Raw genomic sequence first — 22,226 nt, 5'->3', positions numbered from 1 at the left:
CGTGGCTCATGCCTATAATCCCAGTGGCTTCCGGAGGCAACGGGATGCCCACAGCCCAAGTCTGAGGCTGCAGTGAGCCATGACACCGTTGCTCTCTACTCAGAGGCATAGGGTGGGACTCTGTCTCCAAAAAAAAAAAAAAGCCTTCTGCTTACAAAGTGCAGTGTGCAAGGTCTGGGGCATAGTGGACTCTCTCCATGGCCAGCGTCTCCTCCAGGGCTGGAAAAGATCTTTGCGTCTCAGACACCAGATGAAGGGGTGGGCTTGTGGCTAGGGTCACATTACTAGGAAAAACAGTGCATTTTTGTTGTTGTTGAATTCAGATAAGGGTGATGTGTCTCCAGCGTGGTGAAATAGATGCATTTTTGTTTGATTCTTGGCACTTGAATGCGCTCATAGCTGCTGTGAGGCTCTGGGAGGGGAATCTGGCAGTTTCCCCAGGGCATGTGTCCACCCGAACTCCTGTTCTCAGTATGGACTCCCTGCTGCAGAGAAGGAACGCTGTTTGGGAGATGCCACTCTGCTCATCGCTCAGATGGGGAGAATTTAAAAATGACCTTTTGAATCAGCACTGGCAACATTCTTCGCTCGGGTTTAAATAAAGCAGTGACTGTTAGCCGAATTCTCCTCGGTTGAAATGGCTCTGAATTGCGGAGTGGAGCAGCCTGTACAGCGGGGACAAGCCAGCGATGAGTCAGAAGCTGGGGTTATGTGACAGTGAGAGCCCTCCAGAAATCAGCTGTGGTCTGAGATCAAAGTGGCAGCTTTCCCGCCACTCACTGAGGAGGGGTGTTTCCCTGCGCCAGCCTTTCCAACTGTGTCTCAACAGAGATGGTCATTCTCTTTCAAGTAGCCGTATCTTCTAAATGAATGTACTCGCTTATGTGTGGAACTTGGCTTATTCACAACTGGCAGGGGCTGACTTTCTTTCCTTGCTGGCTTCCTCCCTCCTTTCTTCCAATATTCATTTTGAAAAAAAGTACATTGTGCACCAACTCTTCAGATCTTATACCCACCTTGTGCTGACTTGGGGAATCTAATGGCGAGCATGACAGGGCTCCTGGCTCTGTGAGACTCTCAGTCTGGGGGATGTGGATGACAGAGAGGGAGGGAGGATGGATATGTATAAAAATATTTGTAACATGGCATCATATATGCCAATATTGCTGAAGTAGAAGGTGCCAAGGGCACTTGAACTTGGGACTGGAGTAGCCCTTCCTTCTGTCTGTCTGTGCATCGGTTTGTCACAAATACTTCTAGGTGTCTACCAGAAGTCAGGAAATGTGCTCCCTGCTGGGACTAGGGGATGCCTAAGGCACATCCTATCTCTCAGGAGCTCTCTGCCTAGCGTTCCCGGGTAACTCAGCTGCATAGCAATTGTTATTACAGGACAAGGAGACGCAAGGGACCAAGGGGGCCAGCTCACAATTTGGCCAGGTGGCAGCTGAGCTCAGCACAAATGCTGATAAAACACTCAGGGTTCGGCTCTGCGCCTGTGGCTCAAGCGGCTAAGGCGCCAGCCACATACACCTAAGGTGGCAGGTTCGAATCCCCAGCCCGGGCCCGCCAAACAACAATGATGGCTGCAACCAAAAAATGGCCAGGCGTTGTGGCGGGCGCCTGTAGTCCCAGCTACTTGGGAGGCTGAGGCAGGAGACTCGCTTGAGCCCAGGAGTTGGAGGTTGCTGTGAGCGTGATGCCATGGCACTCTACCCAGGGGGACAGCTTGAGGCTCTGTCTCAAAAAAAAAAAAAAAAAAAACACTCAGGGTTCTGCAGTGAGGCAAAAATGAAGTCTCCTAGACTTGGAAAAAGTTTCAACACACAACTAAAATCATCTATTGTCAATCAGCTACTGTTAAGGTCAAGAACAACTGTCAGGTGGCCAATCTAGCAGCCATTTCTCTTTTCTCCTCTTATTCAACCTCTTGGCATTTGACATGGTCTATGAAATGCTTTTTCCTCCTGGCTGCCAGGTCTTCATCCTCCGTTGCTTTTACTGTCAAACTGCTGGCCTTTCCCCTTTGACCTACCCTTAAAGAAATGTTCACTCCTCCCTTTCCCAGTTTAATCCAGTCAAATCTGTTAGTAAATGCTCTCAGCTACATTTCCAAAAGGGATCTCAGGTTTATCTTAGCCTCTCCATCGCCAGCATCTGTTATCACTAGCTATGCGTTAGGTCCCTACCATGTCTCCCAGGCTCCACAGGAGTGAGCCAGAGTGAGCTTTTGAAAACATAAACCACACCTGTCTTTCCCTCACTCAGCACCCTCTGGGGGTCTTCCCACCACACTTAGAACAAAACACAACCCCGGACTCTGCCCTACAAGACTCTGCAGTCTAGTCCCTTCCTGCCCATGTCTCTGAGGGCCTCACACATGCCTCACTTGGTTTTGCTCTTGCTGTGTGCCCTCTGCTGTGACACTCTGTGCCAACTCTTCATACGGTTTAACTGTGTATTTGTTTATGTTATTTAGCCTACCAGAATGTAAGTCCCAAGAAAGCCAGGGGCTTAATCGGTCTTGTTCACTACTGAATCTGCAGCATTAGAATAATGCCAGGCACATAGTAGGTGTGAAATAAATATATTTCGAAGAAATCAATTAGTCAAAACCACATGACTCTGAAGACATAATACAAGAGACTCACTCTTCAATAGGCTTTTTCAATTAAAAATGAATTCAATCATTCTAAGGTTACAAAGATCTATGAATCTATCTCTAATTTGAGCTGAGCTATTACATCTGCTATGCACTTACTGTAATATTTCTATTCAACTCAAAGAAACATGTAGAAAAAAAAGAGAATTTCACTGAATATGAAGGATATTATCTATTGTTTGTGGATCTCCCAGATCTGTTCATTTATAGGAAAAAACCAAGAAACTACGGGCAGAACTTACGGGAGAACACATCTGGCACCCACTTCACTCCCTCTATAAGCGTCCCTCTTTTTGCTTTCAGATATTTAAAGGTCCATTTCAAATGTTGTAGTGAACTCTAGACACATTGACTATTCTCTTTTTTTAGCTTCAGGTTAATGTGAGGGTACAACCAACCAGGATTGAATTTATGAGGTAGACCCTTTTGTAGTTGTGTTCTGCACCCCAAAGCTATGCCATATACCCCTACCTTGTGCCCATGACGTGGAGCACTCCAACCACCCCCTCCTCCAACTTGAATTGAAATGAGTTTTTCTCCTTCGTGGCATGAATGAGATCGTCTACTGGCTTCATGTTAGTATAAAGTACGTTGGATATTTACTTTTCCATTCTTGTGATACTTTGCTGAGAAGAATGTAAACACATTCACTATTATCGATTTACTCTTCCCATCCCTCTTCCCTCAAAATTGGGCCCAAGGCCTTTACCTATGCCAATAAGCAGACAAGATCAGCTGCGCAGGTTAAAGCAGCGGGAAAGAGAAACAAAGCTCACTTGCCTCCAAGCTCCTGTCACTTACTTCCTAGCACAGTGATTTCCAACCAGTGTGCCATGGAACACCAGTGTGCCGTGAGAGGATCTTAGGTGTGCCAGAAAAATATTTTAAGATCATTAATTAAATTATTTTCAAAAGAAGTTCAAAGCAAAGTATATTCTTTTTTTTTTTCATCAATATAATTTAAGTGTGCTGTGGGGGTTTATAGGTTTAAGTGTGCCATGAGATTAAAAAGATTGAAGAACACTGTTTTAGCATCTTACAAGAGATGAAAATAATCTGTCTGCATCAAAGTGTAGTTATGAAATTGTAGGGAGCTTGAGATGAAAACATGAAAAACCAATACAGTGGTGAAGGCACCGTGGAGTCAGACATGAGACTTCTGGTTTCGTCACTTCTATCAGGCTGATCTGCAACAAATTTCTTAAACCCTCCAAGTCTCCTTTGCCTTGAGTGTGAGATAAGGATAATACAACCACAGCACCTTAGGGTGATGACAGGATTAAATAACATATAAAATCTTAGCACGCCGTAAGTGCTCAATAAGCCTTTTAGTTGTATTCTTATTGTTACTTGTACTTTCCGTCAGCAGAGCAGAAAGAAAAGCCAGGGTTTGGGACGAGGTCAAACTGCCATGCTCTGGACACCACATTCATTCAAATTTGAGCAACAGTAAATTCAAAATATAAAACTTTCACGTGGAGAAAACTATAGTTCTACTCAGTTCTCTCAGTGGTAATGCTTGGTTTAGGGGTACTTCTTTGTAATCAACCCAACGTTTTCATCCTTTGGGATTCTCTTAGGATCTATCATAAAGGATTTCCTTAGGATCCATTGTAATTGCACTTTACTAGGGATGACAGAAAGATGAAGACAGAAGAAACAAGAACAGACATTATTTCTGATCAGAGGACCCCCAAAGCTGTAACAATATCAGGAGTTAATTCTGGTTCTGGCATATATTGATCAAATTAAAGTTTTTAAAAAATCCTACTAATAAGATAAAGTTTGCACAGATTCTTATGTTCTTGCCAAGCCTTATTAATTAATGCTGTCAGACTTGACAAAGAATACATTTGATGAGACCAAGTTCCTTTAATTATTTTATACTTCTCTGGTATAAAATAATCTAGTCTTATAAAAGACAATGCACAATAACAACAAAAATTTAATGTCAGCAAACAAATCCAATGTAATTGATAACCCCCCCACCCCAGCTCTGCACTACAGCAATCAACACTTTCAGAAAGGAAGTCCTGGCAGGATAATTAGCTGGTGAGGATACTCCTGAGATCTTGGAAGCCCAGGGGGCAGTGACATTGGGAGGGACTAACTTTCTCTAGGGCTGAGAAGCACAAATGGTTTGTCTCTTCCTCAACCAGAGGTCACCTAGAGATAGACAAAATAAAAAGAACAATTGCAGGAAATCTTGGGACCTCATTAATTAGGCTCCCATGTGTAGCCCTGCTGGGATCTGCTACAATCGGTACCCAACCAGTGTTGGCATCTGAATGTGCACAGAAGGATGAGGTGCCAGCCAGGACACGCCATGCCTTGCTCCAGGAGCGAGTCTCCATCACTCATTTATTTTTCTGCTCAGTCTCTCTGCTTTAGCTCACAGTTCATTAAATTCTTCTGCATCACCATCAACATGCAAAACAGCTACTTGAAGGGCATTCAAAAATATAATCAGGAAAAGGAATAAAAACCCTCTCTGAGAAAGAGAGAAAAAATGTAATCCCCTCTTGTCCACTGAATGACCACGTTTCTTTGGTTCTAAATCTTTTTTTTTTTTTAAGTAGCAGTGACATCCCGGGATTATCTCTGTCTGCTGGGTGTGGTGAGCTTAGAGAACTGTTTTCTCTGCTTACAGAACCAGTGTCAAATGGGGCTGATCAACTCCGAACAAACTGTACACATGAACCTATTATTTCTTTCACCTTCTTTTTTTTTTTTTTTTTTTTTAATTTTGAGGTAGAAAGGACTGAGACTTTCTGGACTTCTGTAAGAGAGCTTGTTTCATGCTTAGTGGCACGCCTGTGTTGGGAATCGTTTTGTATGACAAATGGGGCATGTTTTATATATATATATGTGTGTGTGTGTGTGTGTATATATATATATATATATATTTTTTTTTTTTAAAAGCAGTTTTTGACTGGGGCTGGGTTTGAACCCGCTACCTCCGGCATATGGGGCCAGCGCCCTACTCCATTGAGCCACAGGTGCCACCTGGCATGTTATATTTTTTAGTAGTGGTTCTCAACTTGGGGTGATTTTGTCCCCTAAGGGATATTAGCAATGCCGGGAGATGTTTTTGGTTATCAAGTCTTAGGGTAGGGGCAGCTGCTGATATCTAGAAGGTATAGGCCAGGCAAGCTGGTCAGCATCCTACAATAAGATACAGGACAGGTCCCACAACAAAGAATTACATAGTCCAGGCTTGGCGCCTATAGCTTAGTGGCTAGGGCGTCAGCCACATACTCTGGCGGGTTCGAACCCACGTGGGGCCTGCCAAACAATAATGGCAACTACAACAACAACAAAAAATAGCCAGGCGTTGTGGCAGGTGCCTGTAGTCCCAGTTACTTGGGAGGCTGAGGCAAGAGAATTGCTTAAGCCCAAGAGTTTGAGGTTGGTGTGAGCTATGATGACATATACTCTACCAGGGGCAACATAGTGAGACTCTATCTCAAAAAAAAGAAAAAAAAAGAATTACATAGTCCAAAATATCAATAGTGCTCCTGCTGAGAAACCCTGCTCTACAATAGCTATGTGAATATTAGAAAGACAGAAAAGAATCACTCCTTTTATTCTGGCAAATCATACAATTTCATAAATGTTCAACCCAATAATAAAACTATGGCTCAGTGAGGTGGCTCATGACATAATCCCAGCACTCTGGGAAGCTAAGGCAGAAGGACTATTTGAGGCCAGGAGTTTAAGACCAGCCTGGACACTACAGTGAGATCCCATCTCTAGCAAAAAAAAATTAGTCAGGCTTGGTGGTGCACATCTGTAGTTCCAGCTATTGGGGAGGATGAGGCAGGAGGACTGCTTGAACTCAGGAGTTTGAAGTTACAAAGTTACAATGAGCTAGGATTGTGCCACTGTACTCTAGCCTGGGTGACAAAGCAAGACCCTGTCTTTAAAATTATATACATATAATATAACATTATATATATAACAATATAATATAATGTAACATATATATATATATATATGTATATATGTTACATACATATATATATCCCCCTTACAACTTGGAGCTACCTAATATTTTTTCTTTAATTATAATATTCCAAATTGATTAACAACATACAATTACTAAAAAACAATAAAAATATTTTTCCCATTATAGGTACCTTGCATCTCCTTGTTTTTGCCTTACATACACGCCTGTGCTCACATATAGAGAATATCCCTCCTTGCTGGCCCCCAGTTTCTTTTGGGAAGAAATGGTAACAGCTCTCTCTCTAGGCTGGACCCACCACAGCACTGACACAAAGGGAAGAATCACAAACATCCCGCTCTGCTATAATCACAAGTGAAAATTCTTTGGACAAGATTTTATTATAAATCTCTGTAGCTTATCATCCTGCTAAATTAGATAGTATGACCTTTTGAAAAGCAAACTTTATTCTACAACTGTGCTTTCCAGATGCAAGTTCCTTTAATCATCACAACACCTTTACGAGATAAACTATTACCCCCATTTTAAGAATAAGGAAACAAAAGCCCAGAGAGGCAAAGTAACCTGCCCAAGGTTAGATCTCCTGGGTAGAGGTTTATAAAGCACCTAAAAGACTTTTGAGACCCTTGACACAGACTTTCTAAGAAACAGACTCAGGGAGGCCAACACAGGTGGGCTGGCACACATGAAGCTCCCAGAGCACTTCCACTTCTGCGCCATGCAGAGGGCTCCCCCAGGCAGACGCCACACCATCTGGGATGCCAGCTTAGGTCACAACGCGAGGAGGGTAAGGGCTGCAGACAGTCCCAGGAGGAGGCTTTACATCACCCATGTACGGAGTATGGCAGATACTGAATGTGCCTCGGCAGGAAACCCAGAGAGATACTGGACTAAGTGGAGCTTCATGGCATTCCCAAAAGAGCCAACGCTGGGGCCTAATGTGAATGTAAACCAGTATTTGGAAAGCCAAATCCTCAGGACTCCTGCTAAATGAAATCATATTCAGGCAGACGTTTCTTGCCTCCCAGAGTGTGGGAAGCTAAAGATGAATCACAGGCGAAAGTCTGCAGGCTGACCTCAGAGTGTACATCCTCTGAGGCAGGGCAAGAAAGGAAGACAGGAAGCAATTGGCTGAATTGGGTTTCCCATTTCTCATAAGAAACACTTGACTTAATAGAAAATAGCCACCACTTTATTGACAGTAATAGCTATCTTTTATTTCCTTACCACGTGCCTGGAAACTATACATATTTTCCCTGTCCCTCACAGGTTAACTCTGCAAGGCAGGAACTGTCACCTTATTTTGCAGATGTGGAAAATGAGGCTCTGGAAGATCATATGATTAGTTCAAGGTCACCAGCCTGTCCGTATTAGTTAGGATTCTAACCTGTACCTGTTTGACTTCAAAATTCATGATGTTTCCATTATGATAATTTTTTTTCCACACTGCTACTGTGATATTGTGATATTATGTGATAGGAAGTACGTATCTGGTCTTCATCCCCAGTTCCTGGCATAGAGTCTCTAAAATTGTTACCATCTCTGAGTGGCAGGGGTGACAGAACATCTTTCAATATATTTGGTTTTAGACTCCAGTTACCTGACATGAGAGCTTCTAGGGCTCATGGAATCTGTAGAAGGAAGGTCTTTTTCTGTGCCAAGGAGATGACTGGGGATCCCTAGGCAGGTTCAGGATGGAAGCTGGTTGCCAGAAAGATCAAGATATGATTAGGGGATTGGAACACTCAGTCCCACTTGACTGAGGCTGGAGATTAAGTCAATCACCAACCACCAGTGATTTATTTAATCAATCATACCTACATGATGGAACCTCCAAGGAAGCCCCTAAAGCAGTGGTTCTCAACCTGTGGGTTGCGACCCTTTTTTAACAGTGAAAATTATGTTCTGGCATTAGGAAGGTTGAGATCCACTGCCCTAACCAATGGAGTTTGGAGAGATTCCAGGTTGGTGAACCCAACCCTATTAGGACAGAAGCTCCTGCTTTGGGGACTCTTGTGGACCTCACCCTATGTATCTCTGGTGGTTCATTTGTATGCCTAGCTGTCCAATCTGTAGTCCGTGGGCTGCATGTAGATTATTTGAGGCCTGTTTTACTTATCTGTGATGTCAGATATCATGAAAAGTACGTTCATCAGCTTTCATAAGTGCCTGTGTTTTTAATGTGTGGCTCAAGACAACCCTTATTCCAATGTATGTGAGAAAAAAAAAAGTTGGACACCCCTGCAAATATCCTTTTTGATAAACCAATAAATGTAAGCAAAGTGTTCCCCTGAGTTCTGTGAGCCATTATTGCATTATGGAACTTGAGGAGGGGGTTGTGGAAACCCCCGATTTTTAGCCACGTTAGACAGAAGTGTGGGTAACCTGGGAACCCAATATTTGTGACTGATATTTAAAGTTGGTGGGCAACTTTGTGGGACTGATCTTTAATCTGTAGGGTCTGCACTAACTCTCAGTAGTGCTAATTCTGGGTAGTTAGTGTCAGAATTGAATGAAACTGAAGGGTATCCAGTTGGTGTGTGCAGAGAATTCCTTTGGTATGGAAAGTCCACACATTTGGTGTCAGCAGTGTTGAGTAGAAAACAGTTTTCCTTTAACCCCACTGATTTCTGAAGTCCCCACAACTGTCTAAAGACACACACACACACACACACACACACACACACTTCTTTCCATTTAACTTAACCAGTGCATCAAGATCTTGAGTGCTGCCATGCACCCATGATAAACTCATTTTCTGAGTGCTGAGAACACAGGATCAAAAAGATACATACAGCCTTGGTTCTGAAAAGATCCTAGAAGCTGAATCAGCTAACTGCCTGGTAGAAGGTGGCATGTGGCACAGGAGAACTGGGTTCTGTGAACATAAGGAGGGCAGATCCCATCCAGCAGGGGGCAGCGGACAACGACACCACAGAGAAAAGAGAGAAGGAAACGGACCCCAAGCCTCACACCAGTCCCCCAAACCCCATGAAGCAGGCAGGATACCTATTTCACAGACAAAGAAACTAAGGCAAAGAGAGATAAGATGACCTGCCTGAGGTCACACAGTTAATCATGTGAATCACTCTGTCTGACTCCAAAGCCTATGTTCTCTCTACTACAACAAACTTCAAATCATGTTCTATGGAGCCCTGGGGTGGGGGGGGGTGTCAGGAGAAGGCCAGGTAGGTGGGACTTGAGCCCCCCTTCCTGAGTTTCGACCCCAACAGCTCTGCTTTCCATATGTATTTATAGAGTGGGGATCTACATGAGATTGCATTTGAAAACAAGTCCTGCAGCTAATCAAACCATTGGTGAACCCATGTGCAATGAGGAAGGGCAGGAGGGGTATGCTATCTGTGCAGAGTGGCAACAAGACTGGGCTAAGCATCACTTCTCCCTCTGGAGTGAAGTTTCCCACCTTCACAGTTAGGCTCCACACCCGCCTAGTGCTGAGACCCGGAGCAAGACACTGAGCCTCCAGAGTGTAAGGTCCTCAGCTGCAAAGTAGGTCCTCTCACCTACCTTGTGGGGCTGCTGAGAGGATTGCATGCTCAAAGCTAGAGAGAGCGGGAGGCACCGTGCCAGGCACTTAGCATAACAGCATTCTCATTAACTTGTTGAACACAGCAAGGCAAAACACTGGAAAAGGGAATACTGTTATGGACTGAATACCTGTGTCCACATGTTTAAATCCTAACCTTCACTGTGATGTCATTAGGTGATGGGCCTTTGGAAGGTAATTTAGGTCATGAGGGTGGAGCCATCATGAATGGTATTATCCTTATAAAAGGGCCCCCCGGGCGCTCTGTTGCTCTCTTTCCACTATGTGAGGATAAGGCCTCGAAGAGGGTCTCACCAGAACCTAACCATGCTGTCACTCTGATCTCAGACTTCAGCCTCCAGAACTGTGAGAAACAAATTTCTGTTGCTTATAAGCCACACAGTCTATGATATTCCATTTTAACAGCCAATGAAGTTATATTGACTAAGACAGTCATGAAACTACAGGAGGAATTCTTAGGGAAATGAAAAATACTGTCTCTGAAAAGCTACTATGGCTCTGCTTCTGCCTGCATCCTCTCCTGGCCTTCATGAATACAAGTTTTGTATTACTGGGACATACACCTGAAAGACAAAGGAGGCTTTGGTGCCTCAGTTTGTTGAGTTCTGGTTACATCCCCATTGCTGCTTATCAGCTGGTTCAGCAAGAAGCTTAATGGAGATTGGGTTTCAAGTGATGAGGTCAGTAACTCCAAGCCCCCCAAAACTAATTTACTGCCACCACTCAGAGCACATGCCACAAAGGCTCTCTCCTAAGCTGACCCTTGGCTCTTGCACCAAAGCTCTAGGACAGAGAAAGGTGGTGTCTTACCCACTCCAAGTCCTAGAGGCTCCTCTGCTAGTTAGATGGGGCCTTGCCCACCGGCAGAATCCCACAGAGCACAATGGGGTCCCAGGTCCTGGGTCGTTTTCAGGTTCCCTCCATCAGAGACTGTCAGTGAATTTAGTTCCCCAGGGAAGGTTTTAATGGCTTACAATAGAATGGGATCCCCATGAGGGCCAGGATTTTTGCTTGTTTTGTGAACTGTGGTATCCCACAGAACAGAGGCAAATGAATGAATGAATGATGTCTGCATTCAGGATGAATGCATTCTCTTAAAACACCCAGGCTTCGACCGGCTGGATGGGAACTTCTTGCCTCTGCTTTGCTTTGGTTTCTCCACCTGTCTCCTCACCTGGTGGCACCACCTCTGTGTCTCTGACCATTTTTCTTGGAGAGGTTTGACCTCTTCTCTCTTTTGTGTGGAAGGGAGGGTCATTTGCTACAGAGCACTGAGTAAGAGGGTTGACTTGTGCCAAGCACACTACTTGCTCCTTTCATGCTCACTTTGCCAGAAACGAAAATGTTAGCAGTAGATATGTTAAAAGAAATCACCTCCTCATGGTAAAGACAAGGTAAATAAAGTCCTGAGACTCCAAGGAAGTAGCCCAAGGACATAGAGATGGCTGCAGGTAGAGGCAGAAGTCTTGGCCTTGGACTGGGGCTGCTGCTTCTTTTTTTTGAGACAGAGTCTCATTATGTCACCCTCGATAGAGTGCTGTGGCGTCACAGCTCACGGCAACTCAAACTCTTGGGCTTAAGCAATTCTCTTACCTTAGACCCCCAAGTAGCTGGGACTACAGGCACCTGCCACAAAGCCCAGCTATTTTTTGGTTGCAGCTGTCATTGTTGTTTTAGCTGGCCCAGGCCGGGTTTGAACCCACCAGACCAGGTGTTTGTGGCTGGTGCCCTACCCACTGAGCTATGGGCGCCACCCAGAGCTCCTTCTATAGCACTTTCTAGGCCCTTTCTTTGTTTTGTGCCAGTTGGAAAGTATTGGATTAACTTATAGAAAAGACCTTTAAGCCTTGATTCTCTTTCTACACATTATTGTATAAACATGAACTACAGCTATAGTATATCGCACAGACACAGATGTATGCATATGTATAGACATGTATATACCATATACATATACACATGTATTCATAGGTGATATTAGCATATATATAAGCTACCCCACCAACCCCAACACATTTGCTGAAGAGCTTAGATAAGCTCAACTCCCTTTATTTCATGCCTGTTTTATGACAGAACAGTGATAACTGAAGGAGCAGAGGAAAGACATAAGTTCAGAGCATGAGAAAGGATAAGGGTGTGTTGTCTGTAAAAGCACATTCAGTACTATAATTGCTTTGATTTTTTTACAGCACAATATTGAACACACTTTGAAAATGTAACAGCAAAGGAGGGCATTCAGATTTTATGTTCATCAAAAGGGCATACGGCTTAAATACAAAGAGGGAGGATGCTGCTCTGGTATTAGTGTATTACAACTTTGGATAACTTCCTGGCAAAGACGAGGAAACTTCCGCCCAGCATGATGAAGTGACTTCTTGTCTAGGGTCAAACAGCTGTTCATTTATCCCTGAGGGGAGTGGCCACATGAAATGTATCTGTTATGTCCACAGCACCTACGTTGAATGGAGTGCATGGTTTTTATTGACCAACTAAAAGCATTTATTACAACAGGGATGTTAAGATACACAGGGAAAGTGGTTCCCAGCCACACCTTTCTTTAACAAGGGGCATTCCTGGCAAAGGAGGAGTGGAACTTGATGCTTTACTGAGACACCATTTCCTTGGGCCAGCATCCCAGTGGCCTCTGTATGTGCTGGGTGCCCTCGGTTGCAGCCCTGGGTGTGTAATCTGGGGAGATTCCCTTCCAGCCCTCCTTCAGAGGAAGAAATTGCCAGGCTGCAGGAGTGACTGACTCCTTGGTCCCTGCTCTCACTCCCCTTGGTCATCTGTAGAGGTCACCACCAGGCTGGATGGTTACAGTCTAGTCCCATCTCCTGAGACCAGCTGTGGGTTTTCTCTCATTTGTTCTGAGTGGTTGAGCGTTTCAGCAGAGGGACCGTAGCTCCTAAAACAGTTACCCTGGAAGCAGAGGCAGCAGCCCAGGAAGAGCTCGCCCACAGCCTTGGGCTAAGATGGACACAGGGACCCCATGGGGGAGCCATGGGGGAGGTGACCATCCCAGAGTGGCGACAGCCATGTGTCCGCCAGGGGCAGGAGTCCACTTACCGCAGTGCGACTGGAAAACCTGTGGCTTGACGACCTGATTACAGGCACTGCACACTACGAGATAGAAGTCGTCATGTGCTGGATAATGGCCAAATAAGTGCATATCTGTGGGGGAAATGAAAACAGTGTTTTTTGAAAAAGCAATTAAGTCTCAGAAGGTGTACAGTTTCCTCTTGGAATTCCTTCAAGGACAGTTTTTCAAACAAGACACACAGAAAGGCAATAATTTTTACTAAAAGGAACGTGGTTTGTCATAACATAGCTCCTCACCTCTCACAGAAGCAAATGCCTCCAAGAATCCCTCATTTTACCCTTGGAATGGACTGCTGCTGTTTTCCATTTCGTCCACAGGGTTGAGGGGACGCCCCAAGTCATAGGCTATGGGCATTGCCTTGTCCTGAGAGAGCCCAAGTGTTAGTTGGGACCCACTGAGGCCCTATTTATTTCAGGATTGGGGGGACTCCCCCAGACTCATTTCTATCTAAGCAGTAGTCCCTCGGATGAATGAGTGGTGTCTGGAGCTGGGGACGGAAGGAGTCATCTTGGCTTCAGCAGTTGCCTGGGTCTTCCCTTCATCCAGGGAGATGCCAAGGCTGAGAGAACCCTCTGGACAAATGGCTTGTCTGGTGCTGTCATTACTCATTCAGTAAATACCTATGGGGTGTCTAAGGGCGCCAGGCACTGTTCTAGGTGCTGGGTAAAGCTGGGGAATGAGTCCATCGCTCTCCTGGAGCTTATGGTATAAGAAGGAACACTAAGCAGATCATCACACCAGTCATCACTGGTGGCAACTGTGGGAGTGCTAAAAAGGAGGGATGGAGTGTGCGGCAGGTGCACCTAACCCAGTCTGAGGTGGGGGAGGATGCTTCCCTGAGGAGAAGGCATGTCATCCGAGAAACCCCAGATGGGGAGGGATTAAAGAAACAAAGCACTGGGTAGAGGAAGGAGGAAAGGTCAAAGGAAGGAGTTCTGTGCATAGGAGGAAGAGCTGGGCCTCTTGGCTGGGACAGCAAAGTAGGGGAGCAGTGAGGCCGAGGCTGGGGAGGGCCCAGAGCTGTGAGCCTTCTAGGCCAAGGGAAGGATTATAAACCTGATTTTAAGAACAGTGGGAAGCTACCCAGGATTAGAAGCAAAGAAATGAAGCAATCAGATAAGTATTGTTAAAAGTTCAGTTATATGATATATACCTAAGAGACACAAACACGTGCGTCACACAAAAGCCTGTACATGGATGTTCCCGAAACAATATTCAGAATGGCGGCAAAGTGAAAACAACCTAAATGCCCCAAACTGAGGAGTGGATAAACAAGTATCACATCTCTACGATGGAACAGTATTCAGCCACAGACAGGGATGAAGCAGTGATCTGGGCTACAGTGTGGATGAACCTAGAAAACATGATGCTAAGAAAGGAGCCAGACACAAAAGGCCACACACTGCCGTTCACATGAAATGTTCAGACGTGGTGAATCTGCAGAGATAGAAGTAGGTGCTTGCCTTGAGCCGGGGACTTGGAGGGATTGGAGGATGACTGCTAAAGGGTGCAGGGTTTCTTTCTTTCTTTTTTTTTTTGTTTCAGACACAGTCTCACTATGTTACCCTCAGTAGAGTGCTGTGACATCACAGCTCACAGCAACCTCAAACTCTTGGGCTCGAGCGATTCTCTTGCCTCAGCCTCCCAAGCAGCTGGGACTACAGGTGCCCTCCACAACGCCCGGCTATTTTTTGTTGCAGTTGTCACTATTGATCAGCAGACCTGCCGTGGTGCATGTGGCTGGCACCGTAACCACTGTGCTACAGGCGCTGAGCCAGGTGCAGTGTTTCTTTTGGGTCAATGAAAATGCTCTAAGATTGATAGCGATGATGGATACACTAGTTTGGGAATGAATCGTGCACTTTAAGTGATGTGTGAATTATATCTCAATAAACCTGTCAATTAAAAAAGGTCAGTTATGAGGAAATCTATACCCTTGTGGCATCCTTGTGTGCCACTGGGTTAAGGTGGCACACACCTGGCAGGCACCCCCTTTCTTCATACCTACCCTGCATCCTGGACCAGCCTTTCTTAGCTACCTGGTTCTAGGTGGGTTTCTTATCTCTGAGAGGAGAGTCACAGCCAGACAGGGTTGATGGAGGAATTAAATTTCCTCTGACTGCAAACCCACCAAATCCTCATTTGTTTGACTTGACCTGTATCTGTAATGAAGTTCCCCTAAAACAGGATGGATCTGAATGTAGTCCAGGACCAGAGTGAGAGCTGATCTCCTTATAGTGTGAGGAAGGCTCATTTATGGTGCAGCATATGCTTCAGGGGAGACCCCCCCCAACTCTGCCTGACTTCTCAGAGCAGCCTGGAGGGACATGGAATGGACACATTTATCTTGACCTTGGACAGAGGACCCCACTTGCCCTGGAGGAAGCCTGTGACCAGAAGAGTGGGATGATGCCTGGCTGGAGGCGACTCCCACAGTGGTGCCCAAGGACACGCTCACCCCCCAGTGGGTGACCCCCAGGGACTGGGGACACAGCCTTGACTGGCTTTCTAGTAGATGCAGCCTGCCACTGATGGTCTCAAGGACTCGTCCCTCTCCACTTCCACTTGACTCGGCCTTGCCCACACTGGCTGCTGGGAGTTACCGGAGGGTTCACTGTTAGTCAGGGAGGCTGAAAGAGGACTGAGGTGGATGAGAGTCCGGGAAGCAGAGGCCTATGGCAGGCCCAGCCAATGGGCAGGCCCGGGGCCCTGTTGGGCAGGGTGGACCCTCCGTTCAGAGGCTCCAAGCAGGGAAGATGCGCTCAGGCCTTAGCTGCTGACACCACTCTGCCTCTCCTTTTATTAACGGGTTGCTTATTTTCATAACATACATTCAATTCTTAAATAACAAAGGAGCCCATGTTCTATCAAGACACATTTGAAAAATACAGAAAAGCCAGAAGAAATGGAAAATGGAAAAAAAGTTCACGGGCAACCTTTATTAACACTTTACATCTCATTTAGTTTTATTTGTTTGTTTATTTATTTTTGAGACAGTCTTACTCTGTTGCCCTGGTAGAGTGCCATGGCATCATCGTAGCTCACAGTAACTTCAATTTGTTGGGCTCAGGCCTCAGCCTCCCGAGTAGCTGCGACTACAGGTTCTTGCCACAATGCCCACCTAGTTTTTCTATTTTTAGTAGAGATGAGGTCTCGATTTTGCTCAGGCTGGTCTCGAACTCCTGAGCTCAAGCAATCCACCTGCCTTGGCCTCCTAGAGTGCTAGGATTACAAGCGTGAGCCACTGCACCCCCGCTGTCTCATTTAGATTTAAAGTCATGTTTTATATCTAGAAGTACGTAAAACCAGGAACTGGTGAGGGCTATGATTTATTTATTTGTTCAACGATCATTTATTGAGCTGCCTGACATCCTTTCTGCACCAGGTCAAGCTATGAAGGAATAAAAGATAATCATTAATTTAAAAACCTTTAAAAACCTCTCAAAACCAAGTATTCACAAAAATTTCATGAGTATCTACTCAGGTGCCAGAAACTTCCAAGTGTTAGGAGGCTGAGACTAACCAAAGGAGGGTGTGGGGAACGGGTCTCTGCACGTTTGTTGCACACACTGGATGGCCTATGGAGCCTGTCAGGCCACCACAAATGCCTGGAGACCTGTGGAGCCACAATGTCTCTCCCACCCCGTGTACACACACCTGTCATGTCACTGAGTGAAAGGTAAAGGTTAGGCTAGTCAGAGACTGAGGCCACCTGGAGGTGGTTTCCTGCAAGGCCCTTCACTGGCTGGGACTTTCCTTAGTTTCCCCAGGGCAGTTTCGACCTTCTACATGTCTGCTCAGTGCACATCTCCTGTGGAAAGTGAGAAGTTTCTGTCTGCTTCATTATTCCTCAGAGGGCTGACCTTAGGATTTCCTCTGCAGGCTGCCTGGGTGCTGAGAGCCTGCAGATGGGGAGCAAAGGTAAGAGCGCTGGCTCCCAGGAAGGGTAAGAGCGCTGGCTCCCTCTTCTTCACATGGCCAGGTGTTCATAGTCAGTGTGCTGTTTGATTCTAGCAGCATAGGCCAGGGGATGAAGGAGGGAGGGAGGGAAGGAGGACAGAGAGACATGAAAACTAATGCAAGGCATAATGCTTGGGGCTCTATTTACTCTCTCAATTTGTCCTCCAGTTAAAACATTCAATGCATGGTTAAAAATAAAAACAGTAGTGTGCTAAAGTGGGCTGGTACTGGCTTGTGAGAGTCAATTGTGCATGTCAGTGTCACAGCAGTACCCTCAAATCAGCCATGGTGGGAGTATTTACACCATGGAAATGGACACACACTACCAATCAGGGTTTTCCTTTTCTTTTGGAGAGCTGGTTGTTAAACATTTACTGGTGCACCACTGATACAGAGGGGTACAGTGAAACGTGAAACCACCTGTAATGCTAGGTGTAATGCTATCACCTAGTGATAACCACTGTTGGCATATTAATATATATCCTTTTAGACACTGCAATATGATAACATTATCTTAATTAAGCTTTGCAATTAACCTATGAAGTTGTCAACGTTTCCCCTTTCCAGGCAAGGAAACAAAAGTAGAATTTGTTTGAGATTCCATGGCAGTGACTTGTACAAAGTAGAATGAGATTCCAGGACACTTGGACTCTGAAGCTGGTTCTTTTTTCTCAGTGAAATGCTGCTTACTTGGAGCAAGATCCCGTTTCACATTTGAAAGGGTTTCCTAGATGACTAACGGGGCTGCCAGGGGCTGTCCTAATAAGGCTCCAAACACAAGCACAGACGGGTCAGAAAGTGGGTTTGGAGTTCAGCACTCACTAGCTGTGTCACCTAGGGAAGGTGCTGAACCCTTTCCCAGTCTACGTTTGCTCATCTGTGAAATGGGGATAACAGTTTCTGCCTCCTGGGCTTGATGTGATGGCTCCTAAAAGCTGCCTAGCCTTGTATCTTCTTCCAGGAAGGAGTCAGGAGAGTGTGGAGAAAGTTTAATCAAAGTCACCTCCCTTGGTTTTTCAAAAGGAACTAGTTCTGTCCCTGGAGAGTCCTTGCTCCAGGTGACAAAGTCTTTGCCTCTTCCTCATGACCATGCACAGGAGACCTCCTGGGAAGGCTGATCCCTCATGTGCACACGTGTGCGGTGAATGGACAGAGGAGGGCTCTCTAGGATGTGGGTGCATGCCAAGAAAGAAGATGGGGCTTAGCCCCATTTCAAACACAGCATACAACCATCCACAAAGAGACGAAGCCAAGTATGTCTGTTTTGTCCCCTGTTACTCTGCAAATGGATCAAGTGTAGATCAGACTGAGTGCTAGCAACACCACTGTGTTATCACAGTGACCTCAGTCATCCTTTGGGCCTGATCACAGGCAGGGAGGGCACAAGCTCTGTTAACTAATTTTTCCAGTTGGAGAAACAGAGGTATATTTGCTTCTGGGTCAGTATTTCTTAGTTTTTTACCCAATCTCTTTCCATCCATCCATCATTGAAACAAGTAGGCTACCCTTTGATATTTTCTTTTCTACTCTGTTATACTCATGCCTTTTTGTTTTACTCTATTCTATTTCATTAAAAACATGCTCACTGAGATCCATAAGTTAATTTAGGTACCCTTTAATGGGTCACAACTCAAAGTCTGAAAAACACTCTTCAAGGCACACCAATTAATCAGAAGTTAGCAGAGCCTGAGAGTTAATTTGAGGATTTTCAGAGACCTGAGCTGGTCTCCAGTGGTCATCTGAGAGCCTAAAACCATGAACTGAATCACTGGTATCAATTATATGTCTCATCCAGCTTAAACTAACCCACAAGAGCTGACTGTGTCCATCTCTTCCTAACTATGCATTCAGCGATGGCACATTAGTGGCTTGAATTGGCCAAGGCAAGAGTATCTACCCCGCAGGAATCAGCATCCACTACAAGCCAGGACTTCCTCCCTTAGAAAGCTGCTTGTTAAAGCATTTGCCAGCACACCACTGACTAGTGCCCACCCCAGCATCACTCTTCCCTGGCTTGATTCCCCCAGCTATAAAATGGAGAGAATTATGTTCCTCATCTACCACACTGGGATGCAGACAGGCTTTCGTGAACTTGGGAGGAAATCACTGTATTAATATAAAATTATGGTTATGGCACCAATTATTAACTCAAGAACTTATGTATAACTGTGCGAGGTAAACATGTTGATCACTTCCTGTAGGAAACAAGCACAGAGAGGCTATAAGTTCTCATGGGCAGAAGGTGGAGGGGTGGCGGCATAATTAAGTTACTGGAGCTCTTTCCAATGTCTGTCAACTTAATGCTTACTTATTAAGGGTTATTCAGGAGATTATTCACAGATCAGGCTCATAGCATTAAACCAGTGCTGCTCATAAATTTATCACACACAGGCTATTCTCAGTGCTGCTGTTTAGAGCAGACAGTCCTCTACTTCCTTTATTTAACTTCTGGTACAACTGCCATCCACAGCAGCGTCAATTGCATTCATGTTATCAGCATGGTTTGGCACATGTGGGCTGCTTCCTGACAGCACGGAGGCTCTCCAGGCTTCTGTGTGGCTCTTCCCTGAGCCCTTCCTATCCCCCCTAACCCCCTCAAGATGGCAGAGAAGGGAGAGAATGGAGCTTGGTTGTGATGTAAGGAGACCCAAAGTTTGGGACAATATAATGGTTTCTATGAAAGTAAGGTAAATAACTCTAATTTCCCAGTGTAGATGGTAAACTGCTTCTAAGGTCAATATTGAAAAAGAAACTGCAAGAATGGGAGTAGCATTTTATTTAAGATAAACAGCTTCCTAGGGAGCACATTTTGACAAGCAAAGTTGTATTTATAAACTTTAGGTTCTATCTGACATTCCCTTTTTGAAAATGGTTACAGTTAAGGAAAAGGCAGGGTGACATCTTCAATTCACTATTTGTGCAGGACTTGTGTCTAAGATGAGAAGACAGCTGGTTTTGTGGATTCAGGATCAAACTAGATGTCATGTGCCTTTGAATTTGCCCCTGGATACCTTCCGAGGCTCGAGACTTTGACATTATGAAGCAACAACTGGTGAGTGCTCCACTGATGAAAAACTTACGAAAAAGTAAGTAAAGGTTGATTCCTCCCTTTTGCAAGCAGGAATTCTGAGTGAAGTGCAGGGATGCAGAGACCCTGCAAGAAGCAGACTCTGCTTTGAAGGCAGTTGGACAGCACACTGCAGTCGGTGATATCTGTGTGATATCACGGAGAATCCCACAGTGGGAACAAGAGAGCAAAATAGACGAACTGGAATTTTAGCTTCTTGGGGGAAAAAAAAAGAACAAAGCCCCAGAAAACGGCCTTAGACCCCCCCCCCCAAACTTTTTCAGGATTGTGAAACTTCAGTTGCTATAGGAATTGTAAAAATATCAAGGTGATACATGCTACCTAATACTACAGCACAGTGATTTTCAACCGGTGTGCCGTGAAAATCTGTCCAGATTAATTAAATTATTTTTAAAAGAAGTTCAAAGACCAGTCACTACATTCTTTTTTTTTAATTCTTTTTTTTAAATCAACATAATTTAAGCTGTGCTATGGAAGTTTACCTATAGGTTTAAGTGTGCCATGAGATAAAAAAAGGTTGAAAAACATTGCTATAGCATATTAAAAATGTAATTTGATAATTATGCTTTTTTAAAGGATAATCTAAAAAATACTATAATGAAAGGAAATGGGATTGCATTTATATTAATTTCAACACACCAAGCCCTTTCCAAGAAGGCAGATGTGAGTCCTGCCGAAAAGGTAAGTCTCTGCTTGCTTGAAGGTAACTGGGCTCGCTGATCTCAGTGGGGCCTAAAGAGGTGACAACACTGTGACAATGCCAAGGGACCAGCTGCCACTCAACTTATTTGGTAAACTATCAAAAAGATGTGCGGGTGGCTGAAAATGGTTTTGATTTGTGGGCTTCCACTAACATGAACGCAGGCCAAATTATTGGGAAGAACAGCCACTGTGGTTCAAGGACACCTCTGACTGACTCCAACCAGATCAGAATCAGGACACAGAATAGTTGGTTCTAAGAACGTTCCTTTCCCCTTGTTAATCTTAACATGCTTATTATACAGTTTTTATTAATTTTCTTTTTCCTTTTGCTAGTGGAGATTTCAGTTACATTTTAATCACTTATACCACATGAAAAGCTTGAGAGGATATAGAAAAATGTTCGCCCTTTGCTCTGATGCAGTGATTGTGTGTGTTTGTCAATTCCAAAGTCTCCTTTGGTTCATAGAACAAAACAAGCTGGGGTCTGAAAATGACCTACTTCCTACTTCCCCAGCAGAATGTTGAATTTGTCTCTAGGAAAATGGGATCACTCTCTGTTTTTCAGATCTCTGCGAACCAAGGGTCCGACTGTGAGAGCTTCAACATCAGTGAAATCTGCAAAGGGAGACTGAAGCAAGGGGATGAGAAAGGCAAACAGCAGCCGGAGCTCTCCGGCGCGGTGAAAGCAGGCAGGCGTGCGCAGCGGCAGGAGCGGGGCCTTTCTTCTCTTACAAACCAAGGGCTAAAATGGCTCCCAGCCTCCTCTTGCTGGGGCTGGGCTGGAAGGCATCCCCTTGCCTAGTTGGAGCTGTGAGCCAGGCCTGGTAGTAGGTAGGCGGTGGGAAACATAGGTGGCAGGTGAAAGCTCCCTGTTATGCTGTGTGAACGGGACATCCTCCCCAACCCTGATGCCAGCCTACCAACATGACCACGCGAGACAGCCCAATCCTCTTCCTCAGGAGAAGGACATGAAAAGACACGAGTTCAAGGTGTACTGAGCCCAGGGCACTGGGCTAGGTCCCAGGATGCTTCCTTGAGTCTCAGGCCCCAGACCAGCCGTAGGCCAGAGAACAGAACAAAAACTATGAGAGATGGGCCTTTAAAATGCAGTGCCTGATTGCTGCTGGGCCCTGGAGTTCTGGAGCCCCAAGTTCAAATTCTGGCTCTGCCACTTGGCATGAT

General features: G+C 45.1%; 1 protein-coding gene across 2 annotated transcripts in view; it reads right to left on the bottom strand.

Annotated features, from left to right (window-relative positions):
* Positions 1 to 22,226, bottom strand: part of ATXN7L1 (ataxin 7 like 1) — a 250,202-nt gene that overhangs the window by 154,002 nt on the left and 73,974 nt on the right. For both annotated transcript variants that reach the window (XM_012812469.2, XM_012812466.1), the window contains exon 3: positions 13,261 to 13,365. In XM_012812469.2, the coding sequence (XP_012667923.1) occupies positions 13,261 to 13,365 (105 nt within the window). The remainder of the gene's footprint in view (positions 1 to 13,260; positions 13,366 to 22,226) is intronic.

The sequence above is a fragment of the Otolemur garnettii genome, unplaced genomic scaffold (assembly GCF_000181295.1).
Source record: "Otolemur garnettii isolate 467f Iridium unplaced genomic scaffold, OtoGar3 scaffold00005, whole genome shotgun sequence".
NCBI lineage: Eukaryota > Metazoa > Chordata > Mammalia > Primates > Galagidae > Otolemur > Otolemur garnettii.
This window is presented reverse-complemented; position numbering and strand designations above follow the sequence as displayed.